Source organism: Acinonyx jubatus, chromosome D4, assembly GCF_027475565.1.
Source record: "Acinonyx jubatus isolate Ajub_Pintada_27869175 chromosome D4, VMU_Ajub_asm_v1.0, whole genome shotgun sequence".
NCBI lineage: Eukaryota > Metazoa > Chordata > Mammalia > Carnivora > Felidae > Acinonyx > Acinonyx jubatus.
In genome coordinates, this window is record NC_069391.1 from 23,461,430 (window position 1) to 23,483,259 (window position 21,830).

The 21,830-nt window shown below is 40.0% G+C and overlaps 1 protein-coding gene across 11 annotated transcripts in view; it reads right to left on the reverse strand.

Moving 5' to 3' along the window:
• Positions 1-21,830, reverse strand: part of PALM2AKAP2 (PALM2 and AKAP2 fusion) — a 504,955-nt gene that overhangs the window by 112,945 nt on the left and 370,180 nt on the right. For all 11 annotated transcript variants that reach the window (XM_053204813.1, XM_027034800.2, XM_027034804.2 and 8 more), the window contains one exon: positions 17,056-17,141. In XM_053204813.1, the coding sequence (XP_053060788.1) occupies positions 17,056-17,141 (86 nt within the window). The remainder of the gene's footprint in view (positions 1-17,055; positions 17,142-21,830) is intronic.

Below are 21,830 nucleotides of genomic sequence, written 5' to 3' on the forward strand. Positions count from 1 at the left end.
GCTTGGGATTCTCTCTCTCTCCCTCTCTCACTGCCCCTTGCCCCCCCCCAATAAATATGAAAAAAATAAATATATGAAAAATCTACTAGAGGCACCTGGCTGGCTCAGTTGGCAGAGCATCCGTGGTCTTGAGGTGGTGAGTTTGAGCCCCACGTTAGGTGCAGAGATTACTTAAAAAAAAAAGTACTAAAAATTCCAGAGTTCATTCCCTAATGGAGACAAAGCCTAAAATGAGGTACTTTTTAAAGCATGACATTGAAAACATAAAATATAGCCAATATACTTGGACTGTACAAAGCATGTTCACGGGGTGCTGGGAAACAGTGCCTGCCATGGCCAGGATAGTCCTTGCTGAGTAAACTCAGTGGATTTGCTTCTCATGAACGATCTGGGTTTTAAATGCAAAACCACCTTTCTTTCTGGTGGTGTTTAACCCCTTTTCGATTTTAGGTGAAGATGGAGAATTGTTTTTTTTAGTTCTTAAAAAATGGGACTGTAATATTTTCCCAGTAACTCCCAAGTTTCCCTCAGAACTTGGGAGTACAGGCTGTTTGTTCATTTATGGAAAGAACCATAAAGACTTTCAGTAATATCAGGGGTGGAGAAAGACTAAATCTTGACATCGTCAATAACTCGGATGGTCGCAGAGGTACTTTTCACAGTAGTTTCTGACTTACTCATCAAATGTTTTGATACGGAGACCTACCCAGGGAGAAAGCAGGCTTTTTCCTTCTACAACACTGTGTTCACATTACTTTACTTATCCTAGTGTTGAGTAGGATGATGAGCTATATTGTGACGACACTTTAAGTTTACATGCATGGAGTAAATTAATTACTTCCCTAAGTAGCCACCAAGATTATAAAGTGTTACGATCATTTAAATATGGAGAATGCTAATCGCTGCTTCTACAGTATATTTAAAGCCTCTGTTGGGATGGGACCATGGCCAATAGAAAATCATCCGAGAAGCCACCATAGCTTATGATAAAGTCAACCAGAGCCACATGATCCGTGCAGACTCTGTACCTCCTCAGGTCAACGCTTTCTCCAAGGCATCCTCTTCTTCTCCTCTCCTCCTTACTTTCCGTCCTTCCTCCCTCTTTCCCTCCCTGGTTCCTTTTCTTTTTAGACCAGTGCCTGGTTAATTTTAGGAGCAGGCACTGCAAACTCAAATACCTTAAGAAGTCTGACAGATAACAGAAATGGGTAAAGCTGCCAGGTATCTGAAACAGTTTGTGTCTCCCATGAAGGGCTCAGGCACTGAGGAGCCTAGGTGCCGGACTGCTAAGTAATTTATAGACTGGTCGAGATAAGATAGGCAGGCACAGAGATGAGGACAGCGTGTTTAGACAGACAGCTGCTGCTGCTGCTGCTCCCGTTTTTTATTTTAAGCATTTTTTTTTCTTTTTGCACTCAATTGGGATGGGGGAAGGCATGTCGAGATGCCAGAGACAAGAGAATAAGACCTAGGGAGAAAAAAAACTACTTGTCACCCAAGCCATGTTCCTCATTTTATGGTATAACCAAGTGTCCATGAAATATAGAGTCTCTGGAGCAAGAGGCCTGGGATCGAATCCTGATCTGTCCCTTATTAGCTGTGTGAACTTGGGAAAGCCGTCTCTCTGAATCCTCACCTGTAAAAAAGGCACATCAGAATTTCTACCATATATGGTTGCTGTGAGTGTAATGGGATCATTCACGTAAAGCTGTAAGCTCAGAGCCGGTGGCAAGGTCAGAACTCAGGGTCGGTTGTCAGTAGCGAAGCAAATGAATCCTAGATGGATCCTACAGCATTTGAGTAGAACCGCCCAGCAAGACTGGGTTAAAGTCAGGACTCAGATGCAGGCCTCCTCACTCCCAGCCCGGTGAGAAGTTCTTTGCTGTAAGCTTGCTTCCTTTGGCATTTTTCTTACTTTGAAAGAGAACACCAAACAACAAGAATTACACGGGACGGTGAGGGGAAGCCCGGGTATTAAGGCCAGGCTCAGATCTGTGGCCCATCTCTGGGGGGTCTGGCAGTAAGGCCAGACAAGATGCAGAAGCAGGGGTAGCGTAGTATTGGCAGCCCGGGCACCCAGGGTGGGCTGTGCTGTCAGGGGGGTTTTGCTTTGGGTTCTCTTAAAGCCTCCAACCCATTCTCAATATTCTGTGATAGTTGACAGGCAGAGGACGCTGCCATGGACCTGAACCCGACGGAGGGGGCTGGGGATGAGGGCTCCCCACTGACACTCAGGTGTGCTGTGCTTCGTGCCCACTCTCGGAAAGGGATGCCTTCTGGGCACTGTATCCAGAGGGCCCGGTTCCCACAGGAGTAGGCATCATCTTATCCCGGGGCAGGGACCCTGCCATGCTGAAATGCGCAGAGTCAGTGTCCCCACCGTCTGCCCCCCGCCCCCCTCTTCTTCCAGCCTTGGCATCATTTACCGCTCTTGTTTTGTGTGCCTTGGGATCACTCAATCTGCCCTGGATCCACCAGCTCTGGAAGCCATTCTCCCTCACACTCCTCTCTTCACCTACAAAGTCCTTCTCACCAGTCCTGGCCTGTCCAACTCCTCCCCTTCCAAGGCCTCTTCCTCAGCCTGCCCCAAAGGCTGCTCTTCCCCAACCACAATCTTCTTCCCCCCATTCCCATTATCTTGACATTCCCCTGGGTAGAGACATTCTACTGAGTGCACCCTAGAATCCTGCCTGAGGCCCAGCATCTTCCCGTGCGTATCCATCCAACCCACATATTCCAGCCAAACTCTGTACATGCCTCCCCACCACTCATCTTCCCTGCATTTCCTGACTTAGGGTCTTGTGGTCCCCATGGTCACCTCTGCCTTTTTCTTCACTGAGGTCCAGCCACTGTGGTTTCTCTTACTGTCCCCACTGTTTCTGCATAGTCCAGTCCTTCCTCCTTTCTGACCTGGACCGTCACCGGCCTCTTGACAGGCATCTCTGCCTTTGGCCTCTCCCCCATCTTGTCCATCTTTCACAGGGCACCCGAGTTCACCTCCTAAACCAATTTCAAATGGCTCCTCTTGACAAAATTAAAACTCCTTCTCATTCAATCATCTATCCATTTCACAGATATTTATTAAGATCCTGTCATGTATGACATACCCTGACATGTGTTGGGGAGGTGGCAGTGAACAGTCATATGCTTGCTCTCTCTCTGGAGGGGGCGATGAGTGTTCTTGCTGTTTCTTCCAGACTACTGTCCTCCTTTCTCAGTAAGTCACCCTCCCTCACCACTTGAAGATTTCAGCAGCTGTCACTCTGTCCACCAACACTCTGATAATAAATCATTATAATAAAATGCTCTTTTCAACTAGTCCCCATTTGAGTAGGTTTCTAGGAAATGTCTTCACAAGTTTATTTATTTTGAGAGGTGGGGGAGGGGCAGAAAGAGAGAGAGAGACTGAGAGAGAAAGAGAGAGAGACAGCGAATCCCAAGCAGGCTCCGCACTGTCAGCACAAAGCCCAACGTGGGACTCAAACCCACGAACCATGAATGAGATCATGACCTGAGCCAAAATCAAGAGGTGGATGCTTAACCAACTGAGCCACCCAGGCACCCCTGGAAATGTCTTTTTAAAAGCAAAGCACCAACTCACAAAAATAGCCTTTTGAAACACATTGAATAAAATAGTTCTTAAGCTTTTAGGTTAAAAAAAATATATGCACTTTTAAAACACCAAATAAACTAGACTTTCCTGTAAGGCAAATGCCAAGGAGAATTTGGTACTTTGTATGAAAGGACCTCACGACCCTTACATTTCTAAAATTTACCATGGGTGAATTTGGTTGGCCTTTCCTTTTCCTCTCCTATTTTCTGTGCCATTCTTCTCTCTTGAACTCGTTAATGACAAACCCAGCTCTTCTCAGACATGTCACTGGCACAAAAAACGTGTGGCTTGAAAGTTACGGAGTCCCTCCACAAGGAAAACATACTGTATGGTCTTTGCTCTGGATCTGAACTCCAAGTGAAAGGGTGCTTGTGACATTAACAGGTTCAACATTTCCCCAAGAAAAGAAGAGCACTTGTGGACCACAGAGAGGAGGTGGGTTCCAGGCGGGACCTTCCACAGGTTACCTTACCCACCTGTGCCTCAGTTTCCCAATCTTTAAAATAGGGACGATTACATAGTATCTATATCATGAGCCTGTGGTGCGCACTGGATGAGGTAATGCTAACAAAGTCCATAGAACCTACCTTTTCGATTCTCAGTAAATGTTAGCTACTGGTTATAATTTTTCTGTGCCAGTCTGTTGCTCTGTAATTTCCCTATGTTCAGTCCCAAAAGCCAGAGTGGTCTTAGATCAGATCAGTTCTTGACTCATTCCTTCTCCTAGGGGATCATAACTATTTTCCTGTTGTTACATTTTAATTAAGACATTTTCCCAATTTTAAAAGAAATTCGTCCTCATTGTATGGAAAGCAATAAATTGTGGGCTCTGGAATATTACAGACTTCAGACTGAATCCTAACTCCACTCTTACAGCTTTTATGACCTTGGGAAATTGTTACGTTCTCAGAGCATCGATTTCTTCATCTGTCGTACCAATGGGACAAGGAGGGTACATACCTCACAGTGTAGCTGTAAGTGTTAAATGAAACAATGCAGGTAGAGTAACATAGTGCCTAGCCCTTGGTGAATGCTGGGAAAGCAGTGGGGGACAAATCAGGAAGGGAAGAAAGAAGCAAAGAAGGAAGGGAGAGAGGAAAGGAGAGAAGGAGGAAGGAAGGAGAGAGGGAGGAAAGGAGAAAGGGTGAGAGGAGAAAAAAACAGGAAGGTGGGTCAAGACTATTACAGGATAAGAAAAGTTTGATGAAGTCCACATGGAAGAAAAAGGTTCATTTTAATAAACTGTCAAATATGATGAAAAATGCTTAGAAACAGGATGCATTTTTTTTATTTGAAAAAGAAGATTCTCTGCCTCTTTTTGCAATGCCATTTCTCTTAAGAGGGATTTTCCTATGTCACTCATGGGATAAACTTAATATAAACTTGGAAATTTTTTTCATATTTGGGTTTTGTTCATATTTTCTTTGCAAGAACCAACATATTTAAAACACATTAAGAATAATAAAAATAGTGACTCTTACTGGATAAATGTTTGTCTATTTCTCAACCTTAAATAAGCTTTTATTTTCAAAATTCCCAAAGGATTTAGTGACATTAATTTGAAAAATCACCCTTAAAATCTGAATCTGTTTAAATATATGGTACGTCTCATAGAAAAAAAAAAACATGCAACACAACATTCAATAAACTGATTTTTTTTACTTAAAAGTTAATAAATGCTATAAAAATGCAGGTATCTTAGGAACAACTGAATTAAGAAACTGCCCTAAGCTCAGGCCTGGTGGGTACAGGGGTCTCCTAATAAATATTGCAGGATATCTGTATGCTGAATTTCTCCAGATTCATTGAAAGGTATATTTATTCACCATGGGCCCAGCTTTCCTTATTTACTGAAGACGCAGTTCTGTTTTATCATATTCATGAATCACAGCAGTAGAATAACGAAAATGTAATCAGAATGTTGTCAGGATGAGGGCCCAAGGGCAAGTCTGAAAAACAACCAAATCTTGGGGATGCAAATCGAATCTTATCCCACCAGGTAAACTCCAGCTTTGTATTGAAGAACAAATGCAAACAAAACTACATAAAAGCTCCCTTATTGATCAGGGACTGTGAGACCTACTTTATATATTTGCATATAAGCACTGTCATTTTGTTCTACCAGGCAAAGCCATATGACACAGTCATTAGGAGCAAAGGCAGCCTGGTTAGATCAGGGCTCTGAGACTCCTTAGCTGTGTCCTTGGACAAGTTACTTAGTCTCTCTGTACCTTTTCTTCTTCTGTAAATTACTCATAGTATCTATCTCATAGGGTTGCATAAGAATCCAATAATATAATACCCTAAGCATCCAGGGCAATGCCTGACAGACACATGGAAAGTTCTCAATAAGTTAGAATAAATAAATATTATTTAATGAATATCACTATCGATATACTAAATATTATTCTCATTAATTTTTTTTTTTTTTTTTTTGTAAATGGAACTAGACTAGAAATTCATCATGTTACAGATGAAAACTCACCAGTCTAAGAGCATATGGAGAGCGTGATGGCGGATTCAGTACCCTACCCACTAGCCCAGTTCCCTTTGGGAAAGGAAGTGGGGACTGCAGCAGCTGGGATCTTTTCTTTTTCAGAAATAGACATAAGAGTGCTGAGCTAAAATAAATGTCATATCTCCACGGGCTCATTTCTGAGGAAGCAATAACAATAGGCTCAAGTTACATCGAAACAACCTCGCTCTTGGTGTGTAAGCCTATTCCTGTTTTGCAGTCTTTCCTAGCTAGTCAATCACCTAGTCTGAGCATGTTTTCTCTCTTTACACACAACCTACACATATGTCATGATTTTCACCGTGCTAACTACAACTTTTTACCCCAACAGAAAAAAAGCAAGGAGGGAGGCCATTGGGGGATGGGTAGAAGAAAGAGATGGAAGAGGAAGGCATTTGATCATTTACTGAGAGGAACACTAGGTGCTCACTTAACACAGTCTTAAATACTTGTATAATGAAGCAAGATGTTTCTGCCTATGCACCCAACAGGTATTCCTGAGAATTACACTCAAGATTTATGAGGCCTCTGTAATGCCCAACTTGTTTTGGAAGGACAAAGTCTACAAATAATTTTTTTTCAGGAATAACCTGTGACCATTCTAAACCCTCCCAGACATTCATAATTTGTTGAATGAACTAGATCTAGGCAAACCCCTGCTTAAGTGGGAACCAGACTGGCAGCTTAGACCCATGGCTTCTGCCAATGGCTTTCACATTTGGTTTGCTTAACTTAGTTCTCTGGGAAGTCACAGACTCCTGTACTTGCCAATGAACCACTCATAAGACGACAGGCTTATCTGCAAATGGGCTCTGACCTACACGAACAGAGACTATTTCTAGAGCTTTATCATCATTAGTTGCTCCCACTGCTGGAATGCTAGAAATGTACATGAGAGGAAATGCACTGGTGTATTCAGGAAATATTTGTGAATGTATCAGAACTTAGACTTGGAATATCCAGGCCACTGTCATCTATTTTAGGAGGTGACCACTTAGAGAGAGGGGAATTTTACCAAGTATAAGTGCAAGACATTTTAAAAACTGGGATGATGAAGTTATCTGCAGAAAATGAAATCAGGCCAACACCAATAGCCCAGCTAAAATTAAAATTCTAGAATGGGCTTCAGAAAAATCATAACATGCCCAGATTAAGGGGAAAAAAGCTTCATTCAAGAGAAACAAATAAAATGGGGACAGAATTTCCTATAGTTTCACTTCATAGAGAAAACCAATGAGGTACAGATCTTGACATGGACCAGGTTTGGAAGCCTTTATTTCCAGAAAAAAAAAGAAGTCAGGAGAAGTCTGTTGATAGGCTATCAGTGTATTTTGTGAACTGAAATGGTGTATCTGTCTGATTTAAAGCCTAATATAACCTATTGTTATTCCTGATTGAATAAAGTCATAATAAAAAAAAATCCAAAACCACAAATAATTCCAAATCATAATAATCAAATGTATTAAGCAATTATCTTCATCTCCTTTGCAACACCCCTTCTGATTAGGGCTGCCAAACTTAGCAAATTAAAATATAGGACACCCGGTTAAATTTAAATTTTAGGTAACCAATAAACCATTTCTTGGTATGTCCCATGTAATATTTGGGACACACTGATGCTAAAAATATATTCATCACTAATCTAAAATTCAATTTAATTGAGTATCTCATGTTTTATCTGGCAAAGCTACTTCTGCCCCATCCTTAGAGCTCCTCTGATTTAGCTAATAGTAAAGCTAACTTGCATTTATTAATACTCAAATAGAGAGGTTAAACATTGTCTTTCTACCAGGTTCAAATGCTCACTTTGAGATCTTTGATAAGTTGCTTCACTTGACTGTGTCACAGTGGCCACATCTGTAAAATGGGATTAATAAGAGTCCCTCCCTCCCTCTCAGGGTCAGTTTGGAGATTATAGAAGATGGTATATGGAAGGGCCTAGCACAGAACTGAGTGCATAGCAAATGCTCAGTCAATATTAGCTATTGGTGTTGGCAAGAGAACATGATGAAAGATAAAATGACAAAGAAGTACCTGAGATCTGTCCTTTGCCAGGAATAATCCTTATCTATACGTAGACAATGGAGAGCTGTCAATGGCTATGACTTCATTTATTTGACTTTCATTTTATTTGACAAATAGGGAGTAATACTTAGGAATAATAATTACCAATACTGATGCAGCCTATTACAGTTTACAGCACAGCCTTTCACATTTATTACCTGGTAATAATGCCACATGCGTATTTCAAAAAAAAATTCAAGACAGTAATTCTCAGAGGGAGTATTGTGAAAACGTAGCTGTATGGTCTTGGTATGACTCTCACCCCCTTCTGAGACCCACCACTCTAGACAGTTTCAAAGGATTAAAAAAAATCTACAAGAAAATACTTCCTTTGGCAGGGAAGCAGGTTTAGAGCAGTCCTTTTGTATGTACACAACATAGAAATGACTTCTGGTCCCAAACATGTCTTTCTGTCCCGAACCCCCACACAAAATAATCCTCAGTGTCGTCATCATCAAATACAAAGGGCAACTGCCTCGACACAGCTGGCCAACAACAGACCCTCAGCAGAATGGCTTTTTAAAAGCCAAGTCCAAAGAAAGCTGCAACCTGTGGCCTCTATTCATCACCGGAAGATTCTAAATGCTTTCCCCCTTTTGTAACTGGAGAACATCTGGCTTCCAGAACAATCTCTCTCCCAGCGGTAAGTTTTACATATAGAAAAGCAACATCCTTGTTTTTAACGTTGCTTTCTCATGTCCTTGATTAGGAAACATGCCCCTTTCAAAGTAGTTTTACAGCCAGAATCCCAACCCGCCTAAATGGTACCCATCTTGTTTCTTGCCTAAGCAAGAAATATTGTATATGTTGTTAAATTAATTAAACAAAGAAGCCATTAGACCGATATAGCTTCATTGCTATCGCCGCCTATGTAAGCAAACCAAAATCTAAGCCTGTAAATACCTCAAGGTTATAAAATCAAAACGTTAAGGACAACCAATCACAAGAGCCAACTAGGCTTTAAGCTATAGGCAATCAATAATTCCCTTTCTTTGTTTCTGCCTGTTCTCTATAAAAATCTCTCCCTGAGTTCCCATCTTTGGAGCCTTGCAAACCACTTCTGATTCAGCACTGCCCAATTCAAACTGATTTTTGCTCAAATAAACTCTTAAAAATTCTAATATGTCTCAGTTTATCTTTTAATAATGTAAGTAAGTACAAGGCTTATTTCTGAAGGAAAATTCTGGTGTGCTAGGATTTTCTGTGTTCTTTTTTGCAATACTTAAGTTTTCAGCATCTTGGTATAGAACAAGAGGGCAAGGTACAGATGGCATTTGGGATTTAGTTGGTGTACATATTTGATTAAAATGGCAGACAAATCACATTGTTTCTACTCAGAAGATATTTCTTTAACATAGATTGATAGAGTTTCAACATGACTGATGTAGTTTTGAATAGTGATCAAATCAACAAAATTCAAGAAAACAATGCATAGCCCAGCGGGTGCAACTTCTGGCTCCTAAGAATATGCACCCAGCTGAATAAAGCCAAGACACTTCCAGGGCGGGCATTGGCGCTGGGCAGTTTACTCCCCAGAAGAAAGGAAGCCCTGGGACCAGCAAATTCATTTAAAATCTAGCATTAAGTACCTTCCTAGTCCTTTATTTGCAACACTACTCTTAAACATATGTAAAGCAATTCCCTTTCTAACTTGCCTTGCCCACCAGATATTAAAATGCGAGGTTGGGGTTTAGGCATTTTATGGGGTTTTTTTAAGATTAACAGGATGCATTTAAACTCCCTTTGAGAAGACACCTAGATATTATCATATGTAAAAGGTAACACTGAGGAGGTTGCCAAGAGCTGGAGGGAGGAGGGAATGGGAAGTAAGTCTTTAATAGATACAGAGGTTTAATTGGAGATGAATAATGAAACGAATGAAAAGGTTCTGGAGACAGAGGGTGGCTATGGTCACAGAAGAACATGCAGGGCATGATGCTACAGAACTGCACACTTAAAAATGGCTAAAGGGGTAAATTTTGTTGTGTATGCCTTACCACAATAAAAAAAAAACTGATACACCAATAAAGGTGATTAAAAACATTTTTAAAGGGGAGAGGTAAAGGAAAAATAACCAGACAGAAAGTGGGAGAGAAAGAAATGGAAAGAAAAGAGACAGATGAACCCGCACCCCCACCCAGGGCAGTGGTGGGCCGGTGGAAGTGATACTAAAGAGGAAAAGTAAGTTGAGCCCCCTCCACCACCCCCGAGTCAGGAAGAGGATACCTCACTCAGAAAACATGGACTGAGCGCTTGAGAGAGGGTGCTGTGTGTGGTGGACAGTTTGTCAACAGAGCCCACCCCTCAGCAAATAAAGGCAATCAAGCCATTAAAAAATTCACTGCATACAAATGGCCAATAAACACATGAAAATGTACTGAGCATCATTACCCATCAGGGAAATGCCAACCAATACCACTCAACACCCACTAGGATGGTTACAATAAAAGCACAGACAATAGCAAGTGTTGACTAGGATACGGAAAAAGCAAACCTCCTATCTGTTGATGGTGGGAGTGTAAAATGGTGCAACCACTTTGGAAAACAATCTAACAGTTCTCCACAAAGTTAAAAATACATTTACCATATGGCCCACAGTTCACTCCTGGGTCCATAGCCATGACACATGAAAACATAGGTCCATGCAAACAAAGACTTGCACATCCACAGAAGCACTATTCATAATAGGCAAAAAGTGGAAACAACTGAAAAGTCTACCAACTTGTGAAAGGATCAAGAATCAAAGCAAAACACTGGAATACCCATTAAATGAAATACCATTCAGCACTGAAGGAAATGAGATATTGGTTGAGGACACAACATGGATGAATCTTACAAACATCAGGCTAAGTGAAAAAAACAGACACAAAAGACTACATGTTATATGATTCCATTTATATGAAATGTCCAGAACAGGCAAACCTATAGAGACAGAAAATATGTGTTTGCTTGGGATTGTGATGGGAAAGGAGATTATCCATCACTGGGCATGAGGGATCTTATGGAAGTGATGAAATCTTATGAATTTGGATTACAGTGATGGTTGGTAAATTTAAAAGTTGTTAAATTATAGACTTAAATGTGTGAACTTTATGGTATATAAATTATACACCTCAATTAAGTTGTGTTTTAAAAATAAAGGAACGGCATGGGGTGCCTGGGTGGCTCAGTAGGTTAAGCATCTGACTCTTGGTTTCGGCTCAGGTCATGATCTCATGGTTCATGAAACTGAGCCCTGTGTCAGGCTTTGTGCTGACAGTGCAGAGTCTACTTGGGATTCTCTCTCTCCTTCTCTTGTCTGCCCCTCTCCTGCTCAGGCTCTCTCTTTCTCAAAACAGGTGAATATTTTTTCAAAAATTTTTAAAATGGAATGGTAAAAAATGAATTGAATTGTAATTTAGAGACTCTAACACATGCAAAACAAACAAAAACACTGAGGAAAGTGGCATATGAGGGGAAAGCAGGAAGGGAGCCTCAAGAGAAAGACCCTGAGGTGAGCACATCGGGACCAAGTTTGGGGAAGGCCAACAGTCCAGCCTAATCAGTCTAGATAAAGATTGGTCTTCATTTGTTCATTCATAAATTTATTCATTCAGCAAATACTAACAGTTGCACATGATGTGCTAGACACTCAGCCAGGTGCTGGGGACACATGCCCTATGGCAATTACATTCCAGCAGGGGAGACCAGATATTCTGCATTGACCTCTGTGGTTATTTATGTGAGACTGGCTAGGGAGGAGTACTAGGTTCAGTGAAAGCATGTAACAAACAAGACTTGTCAGAAAGTGCTGTTCAAGGAAATAATATTTGGGCCAAAGACTGGAATATAAAGAGAAGTTAACTGGGAGGGAGAGGGAGAGAGAGGAGGAAAACCAAGGGAGCAGTCAATAAAAGAATGGGGTTCTAAAAAGCAGAGCACCTGCCAGAGTTTGGTTAAGGTGCTCAGGGCAATGGAAAGGCCAGCAGGCTTGAGCAGAGGGATGTTATCAGGTTGGTCTTTAGAAAAGATCACTTTGGCTACAAATAGTGCAGGTGGAGATGGCAAGTTTGGGTACAGAGACACAGTGGAAGACAAGGCTAGAAATGAAATTACAGTTAGAGTAAGGAAATGTTCAATGCCAGGAGGAGATGTCTAAGCCTTGGTCAGTGTTCAAAAGGAATGGAATCAAAGGGTTTGGAACAGGAAAGTCCTTTCTCAGGCTCGTTGGGAACTGGAGAGCCAGGAGCATTGATAGGGCTCATGTGGCCACACCTGACACTGCCTCGGTTGAATGCTGAGACAATGTTTTCCCAAACTGACCACAAAAGTCACCTGGGGTGCTCATTAAAAACGCTAATTCTCAAACTCAGACCTCCTGAATGTGAATTTTGAAAGGAGAAACCTGGGAAGCTGTATTTTTACTATTGTTTTCTACACTGCTGCAGGAGATTCTCACAGTCATGCAAGTTTTAGAAAATACTGATCCATACCTTTTAAAAAAATCAATGTCTAGGCAAGGAAAAAACAGAATAGGATATAATATAGAAGCTATCCTGGAATATGAGTTCCCTTTTCTTCTAGTTAACAATGGTAAGTGTCCATGGATAGATCACACACATGCGCGCGCGCGCGCGCGCACACACACACACACACACACACACCACACACAGGAATATTACTTAGCCATAAAAAAGGATGGGATCTTGCCATTTGTGACAACATGGATGGACCTAGAGGGTACTATGCTAAGTGAAATAAGTCGAACAGAGAAAGACAAACCCCATATGATTTCACTTACGTGTAGAATCTAAAAAACAAAACAAATGAAAAAACAAACAAAAAGCAGAAATAGACCCACAGATACAGAGAACAAAATGATGGTTGCCAGAGGGGAGCAGATGTGGGGGATGGGCAAAATGGGTGAAGGGGACTAGGAAATATAGCCTTCCAGTTATGGAATGAATAAGTCACAGGGATAATTTATAATGAACTTATCCATTCATCTGTTGATGGACACTTGGATATATTATGATCACTTTTTTTTTAGTTTATTTATTTAAGTAATCTCTATATTCAGTGTTGGGCCTGAACTCATGACCCCAAAATCAGGAGTCACATGTTCCACTGACTGAGCCAGCCAGGCATCCCAACTATGTTCACTTTTTAAAAGTTGTTTTTACCTGTTCTTGTTTCAAGAGAACCACTAACCTATTTCAGCCTGTGCCTGTTCACAAGAACACAAAGATAGTTATACTTTAGGATAGCTCCTATATTATATCTTATTCTGTTTTGCTGCTTGCCTAGACATTGATTGAAAAAAAAAAAGCATGGATCAGTATTTTCTACAACTTGCATGACCGTAAGAATCACCTGCAGCAGTGTAAAAAAACAAAAGTAAAAACAGCATAAGGAATATAGTCAGTGGTATTGTCATAGTGTTGTATGATGACAGATGGTAGCTAGACTTGTGAGGATAACATAACATTTAGACTTGTCAAATCACTATGTTGTGTCCCTGAAACTAATGTAACATTGTGTTAACTTACACTTGAATTAAAAAAAAAAAACGTGAACATGGTATAATAAGAAAATAGTAATGGGTGTGTCTAATATTGGGTTTTGGCATCTATGGCATTGGCACTGAAGAAAAGTAGGTACAATTCTAGGTAGATCTGAGAACATCTGTTTCCAAGGGCTGCCATAATAAGTTACCACAAAATTGGTGGCTTAAAACAACGGAAATTTATTCTGTCACAATTTTGGAGGCCAGAACTTTAAAATCAAGGTATTGGCAGAGCTGTGCTCCTTCTGAAGGTTCTAGGGGAGCATCTTTCCCTGCCTCTTCCAGCTTGTCTGGTGGCTCCATGTGTTCTTTGGTTTGGGCCTTCCCATACTCCAATCTCTGCCTCTGTCTGTTCACATGGCCTTCTTCTCCAGGTGTGTTTCCTCTCTTTCTGTTTCTTATAAGGACACATATCATTGGACTTAGGATCTACTGGTTTAATCCAGGATGACCTCATCTAGAGATTCTTAATTGAATTGCAAAGACTCATTTTCCAAATAAGGTCATATTTACAAGTACCAGGGTTTAGGTCTTGGACATCCCTTTTTGGGGGGAAGAATGGGTTCACAATTCAACCTACTAAGCCGAGTGATTTAAAATTGTTGAGCAGGCCCATATGATGTTCCTACTCACATCAGTGTATTTAGAGGGTGTTTTTAATATAAATGCTCCTAGCTCAATGTTCCTCAGAATGACAGAAGTTTATTTACGAATGAATTCACTCTTCTGAGTCATATCCATTTTTAGTAGCACGACTTTGTCATTTCAAACTAAGATATAGTATTAAAACGTTACCTGTAGTAGACAAAATCACATTCAGACAATTATGACATTGCAAACAATTTTGTACCATTTTAAGAAAGAAAATTTCTAAGCATGAAGATAGGTACATCTATTATAAAAAGAGCAATATGGAGGAAACCAAACTATTACAGTGATTTCTCCTGATATTCCCCTTGGCAAGTGTCAATGAATCAAGTTTTATTGTAGTCAGAGTTTTAACAGAATAGTTTGTTTTCCCAGGGCAGAAGACAGGGATAGATGATATTGCAAGGATATGTAAAGTAGTTATTAGAAACAGTAATAGTGGTACACATATAGATATATGATGAGGAGTCTGTAGTTAATTAATGAACATCAGGCACTCACAGACACAGGAAAAAAATAGTACTTTGGATGGGTACAAAGACAGGATGGATACATAAAGCAGTGTAGGGTAGGAACCACAGTAATAACTAAAGGAAAAAATTGATGATTGCTGCATAATTTGGAAACTCAAAGCAGAAGATCTAAACAGAAGTATTTCCCTAAGTTATATCCACCACAAGTTTCACAAATTCTTTAGGGAGAATAGACTGACATTAATAGAGGAACTTAATAATATTTGTAGAAATTTATTGGTGTATTTATATATATTTCTATTTTGCTTAACTTTTTAAAGTGTATGGTATCCATTCTTCAGGGTGGGCTCAGTTCTTGAGAACTAAAAATCCTCTGTTCTTATTAAACATTCCCAGCTATTTATTAAAGAAGAGGAGAAATCAAGAATGACATCTCAACTGGCCAGACCCAAATACAACTTCAGTCAAGATCCTGGTTGCAAGGATCAGTGGACTGATTAAGTAGCAACCTTAGAAAATGAGACCTGGGGGCACCTGGGTGGCTCAGTCGGTTAAGTGCCTGACTCTTGGTTTCAGCTCAAGTCATGATCTTGTGGTTTGTGAGATTGAGCCCTGCATCAGGCTCTGTGCTGACAGAACAGAGCCTGCTTGGGATTCTCTCTCTCCCTCTCTGCCCCTCCCCTGCTCCCACCCTCTGTCTCTCTCAACATAAATAAATTAACTAAACAAATGGGACTTGGACAAGACTTGCTTCTATCAGAACATGCCATTTGCTTTTATAACACAAACTCTAGTCTCTCTGATCATTTAAATGTCTGCACTACATCTGCAGCTACACTAGTAACACATTTCAGAAATGAATTCTTAAAATGATGACTGATTCCAAAATAGCAAATAAAAATCCATCAAGCTCATCCACCCATCCCTCTCTGTCTGATGCAGTCATAGATACAAACTTCTGTCTTTGCAATAACAGCCAGTGAAACGCAAATACACCATCGAATCTATATTATTGTCTTGCTAATTCTGCTAAACATAATAACATAATTATAAGAAAATGAACTTTCAGTACTGGATAGTTAAATTGTTTAGATTAGTTGACTCTTTTGACCAAGCAGGTGATTACCCCATCTTTCATTTAATTTCACTGTGGCATTTTTGTTTGCTTTCTCTAACATTTTTAACACAGATAATTTAAGTCCAGCCTTCACATTACAAAGGAAAGCTTGAATAAATTCATCCTGTATGTTCTTTTGCACAATCTCTACTGATAAATCCAGGAGTGAAATATCTCTAGGGATATCTCAATATAAAAAGGGACACCACTTGGGGTACCTGGCTGGCTCAGTTCATGGAGGAGGTGACATTCAATCTTGGGGGGTTGTGAGTTCAAGCCCCATATTGGGCTTAGAGCTTACTTTAAAAAGGTGGGGGGGGGGTAGATAGTACTTTTTGTTTTTCAAAGAAAAATTCACATGTGGCATATACTTAAATTCTAGTCATTCAAGCAAAAATGTTAGAAAGCCTCCTACTCCCAGCCTCTGTTAACTGAAATATAAACAGAATTTTAAGAAGGAGGAACCATTCTTTTGTGTCTAATCTAGTAATAGAGGGCAAGTGGTTGAGTCTGATACACTTTGCTATGGATTCTTCAATCTAGGCAATGATTATAAATTTATGCATTTAATTTGAACAGTGATAATTAGGTTGATTGCCAGATGACTCATTTTGTAAACTTTTGGCCATTAGTGTTCCAGCTGGAGTGGGCCATGTGCTGCCTTCCCGCTGACATCACTGGAAATCTTGACTCAAGATCAAAGCTACTTTATGCCTCTCTGACCTTTCTTCACCATGCACAGTGGGGCCCGGGTTCTCAGCTCTGAATGTTCAGATTTGTTCCACTGTGCCCATGGGGTTACCACTTGTAGACAACCTACATGTACATATTCAGTAGAGACCCTGAAACAAGCCTACTGGAATTCACGTGTTGGATTCTAGCTTTCAGGTGGCTTCCTAATCCAGATGCCAAATTTCAGAAAATCTTATGTCTGGCTGACTCACTGAGGCTCCAGTGAATAGAGAGACAACCCCAGCAGCATTGAGAGGCAGTGCTCATTTTGCCCCTAGAAGTCTTCCATAGGCTCATTTTCCTCTGGAGATGCCCTTTGAGAACCCAACTAGAGAAAGCATCTCTTACCTTGATAGTCATGTCTGCACTGGATGTTTCTGTGGCATCTGAGGCTGCCTCGTCTCCCTTTAGCAGCACACTTTCCCACCCGACCCCTGAAAACAAAACAAAACAAAACAAATGCCATTTGAGTCACGCGCATTCAGCTGGCATGGATAGACACCTAACTGACATTTTGCACATTCCTATCCTGTGTGTGTTATAAAGGAAACTGATGTCGCACCACACAGTTAACCTGCTGGGCAGTTACTGGGAAAGTGTACTTCCCAAAGGGGCCAATCAGTAGCTCCTTTCTGTTTATCTGATCTCCAACTTTGGAGTCCACTGTTCAAATTCTGTATCTTATAGACAGTTCTACCCTCAGTCCAGAGTGAGAAGAAGTTGGAATGAACTCTTCCAGAATCCAGACCTCATACTGAGGTCTTACTGGGGGCTTAACGTGAATCCCAGGACACAGAAACACACACATCTGAATCTAATTCAACACCCAATAGAACTGACTCCGGATTATTCACTGCCCTAGATTCCATACACATACTGGAGATGACCGAAAGTTTATACTCACTTTTATTTTATTTTTTAATTTAAATTCAAGTAAGTTCACATACAGTGTATTATTGGTTTTCAGGAGTAGAACCCAGTGATTCATCACTTACATATAACACCCAGTGCTCATCCCAACAAACACCCTCCTTAACACCCATCACCCATTTAGCCCATCCCCCATCCACCTCCCCTCTTTTAAAATCTATATGTTTTCTCCCCAAGTCTTGATAAATGTTAGTGTTCCTTTTTCCTTAAGCTTCCAGATGATCTCCAAGCGTAGACACATGACAAGATACAAGGTTTTGCTCTCTTCACTTCAAAAAGGAGATCAGGGGTTGGTATTTAGAAATACCCATGAATGCAATATAGCCTAACTACACCAATTCAGATGCAATTATGTGTGTGAATCAGGTGGAATGGTCTATATTAGGGAAAAGTTTGAAGTAATGACAAGTATATTTTTAAAAACAGATTTATTGCAGATAAAGTTATCTTTTTTTAAAAGTCTTTCATTTTTTATTATTTTTAAGTTGATTTATTTATTTTGGGGGTTGGGGAGGCACAAAAAGAAAGAGGGAGAGAATCCCAAACAGGCTCTATGCTGTCAGCACAGAGCTTGACATAGGCCTCAATCCCATCAACCGTGAGATCATGACCTGAGCCTAGATCAAGAGTCGGTCACTTAATAGACTGAGCCACCCAGGCACTCCAAGAGTCATCTTCCTAAAAGCTAAAAAGTAATGCTTAGTAAAGTTTTTAAGGGTCTACTTTAACGAGTAGATACAAATTTTATAATTGGTATAATAACTGCCTGCTGGGATATGAATGCTCACAGCCTAAAGTATTAAAAAGATTGTTTTCTTAAACAGGTTAAAATTGGCTGCGTAATATTTGCTTACGTTGTCGATTTCCTTAAGAAGTAATTTTGCCTAAGGGTAACTCAAGGACAATATTCATTCCAAACCTGTGTGAATAGCCCAAATTCCAAAATTTCAATTATCTAGCATTATGTTAAATCAGGACTGGCAAACATTTTTTGTGCCACATAGTAAACATTTTAGGCTTTGTGGTCTTGCCATTTCTGTTGCAACTTCTCAAGCTGCCACTACAGAGCAAAATGGACAACACATAAACAGCCAACTGACATCAGTCAACAGCCAACATATAAACAAATGGGCATGGCTGAGTTCCAATAAAACTTTATTTACAAAAACAGGCACTGGGCCAGATTTGGCCCATAAGATGTATTTTACCAGATGGATAGTGATGATGGTTGTACCACTTTGTGAATGTATTTAACGCACAGAACCATATACTTAGAAATGGTTACAATGTGTTATATACATTTTAGCACAATAAAAAAACATTTTGCTAGGCAATATTCAAATTTCCAGTTTAACCGGTTCTATAATTACCCACTGAGTTGGTATACCATTAATTCCATAGCTATTTCTAAAATGTTGTATATTTAGGTCATTTCTAATTTTTCATCAGTATAGATAATGCTAAAATGAATACTTTGTCTAAATGCTTTTCTTCTTATGAATAATATCCTTCAAAAGGACTCCTATGCAAAATGTATGCATACTGTTAAGGCTAATGGCACATGTTCCCATATTGCCTTGTAAAACAGTGATGTCAATTTTACGATACCACCAACAATGTATAATGTAATAATTGTGCCATCACCATAATTTTCTCAATAGTGTTATTATCAAACAAATTGTGTGGTTGTGGGGAATGATTTCTTAAGCAAGGTGGGGTTACATAAAATATTCATTATAGGAGTCCATATATTTTTATGTATAGTATTATAATGATTTTTGTGTCAATTTATATTAATGCAATAAAAATGATATAATTTTTTAATAAATTTTTTTAAATATTTATTTTTAAGAGAGAGAGAGAAAGAGGAGTGCAAGTGAGGGAGGGGCATAGCTCTCCCTGGGAGAGAATGGAAGGGAGACAGAGGATCTGAAGTGGGCTCTGCACTGACAGCAGAGAACCTGATGCGGTGCTCGAACTCATGAACTGCAAGATCATGACCTAAGCCAGTGTCGGACACTCAACTGACTGAGCCACCCAGGCACCCAATATAATAATTCTTTAAGAAGATATACTTTGCCAGCTTCTGTGCTCAATCAAGAAACCAAAGACATGTACAAGAAAGACTGTTATACTTTCAGCATTTTTGTAAAGACCAACCAATTGGACAAATGGGAACAGGAATGATTTTTTCATGACACTTTTAAGAAACTAATATGTGATTAATTAAATTTTAATATATTAGCATCAATTGCATTATTTTATATTCTGGATCCTTGAGAGCCTCATTTTACAGGACATATGCACAATGGATTACTCAAGATCCATGCACTCAATTTATTGCAAGGTGCAAATAGTTTCTGACTAGGATGTAGAAACTGGGTCAGTTTGGTGAGCTGCCCTACAGTTTCCTCTAGAGAAACTGCTACAAAGAGGTTGCTAGCTTTTTCTTAAATGCATGTTTTTGGGAGAGCAATCTTTGCTCCCACATGAGTGGATTATTTCCCTGACACCCCTTGCATTCAACAGACTAATAGCCCCTCTTGGTTTAAGCCACTGTTGGCACCTGTTGGATCTGGCTGGCAGAGAGACACAGATGTTGGGCATGATGGACAATTATATGATATTTACTTCACAGAATATTTTGAATTATCATTTCAGCAAATATTCATTCCCCTCCTTTCCCACTGTGGGAGAAATTTTCTTCCCTGTCCCACTGATGTTTACTCTGGCCAGTGGGATGCTAGTGCACATAATGAAAGCAAAGGTTTAAAATACGCTTGATGGTGATGCTTTCCCTCTTGCATTTCTGCTATAGCAAGAGAAAGACATGCCCCAGTTGACCTGCAAGGGACTGAGAGTCATGAGGAGCAGAATTGGACCCTATCTACACTTGGAGCTAAGCTAAGCCAAGTCTTAATCAGCCAACACCTAGCCCAGCTACACATGCATGACAATAAAAGCTATTGAGTTTGAGGCTGATTTGTCAAGCAGCATTATTGTAATAGTAGCTAATAGATATAATATATAACCAAAGTTATAAATGAAATTCATTTTGTCTAGAGCACTTTCATCTTTATGCAAAAGTAATTCCTTTGTTGTATAGAAATTTCATTTACAAGTATTGATTTCTGTATTTCTGTATCGAGAGAGAGAGAGAGAGAGAGAGAGAGAGAGAGAGAGAAAGCTGTATATCCAATGTGAGGCTTGAACTCACAACCCTGAGATCAAGAGTTGTATGCTTTACTACCTGAGCCAGCCAGGCACCTCCAATTCCCATATCTTTCCCATGTTGGGAAGAATCTTTTCTCTGCTATAATCCTTTTGTAGGCAAAACAATTTTTATTAAAGGATATATGGCCATAGGAAAGAGACATGAAACTTAAATATATATGTATTCTCAAAATTTTAGCCTCCAATAAAGAAAACATCCATTTTTCTCCCTAAAGTAAGCTCTACACCCAACGTGGGGCTTGAACTTGCTACCTGAGATTAAGAGTCACATGCTCTACCAACTAAGCCAGCCAAACACTCCAAGAAAACAGTTAAAATTAGATAACCTATCATTTCATGGCAAGAGTAAGAGAAAATAGACCTAACATTTTAATTAAAAGTGTTATTAATCCTAACAATAAGTTGTGAAAAGAGGAAAATGTTAATTTAAAAGCTAGGGGCAAAATTCCTTCCAGGGAGAAAACTGAGTCTTGGAGAAAAAGAAATTTTATGGATCATTTGGGTATGATGGATCCCACATCATGGAAGTAGGAGTAAAAGGAAGATATCCATTTAGAAGAAGGAGAGAACTTGAAAGAAGCTGGGACAAGAATCGACAGTAAGAAATTTCCAAGGGTGATAAAAAGGACGTTGGGGAACCATGATGTTTAAACATCAATTTTAAATTACTTATCATGCTGTGGCATGACATAAGTCCCCTCAGTCTCATACCTTGAGTGGAGAGCTGTTCTACACAATTGTCTTGTGTTGGTGCTGTTTGGTGGAAATAGAATGAGGACTTCAGGGTGGAGGGAAGAGAGTGGCCATGTGCACCTGGGAGCTCCCTGCAAAAGTGAAATCTGAGGAGGATATGATGATAAGAATCTGGGACAGGGTATTAGACCTGCATATACAAGACAGAGTTCAAATTTTATTTGAACACCAAAGGGCAGCAGACCTTCTCTACCTGAGGACTTGGA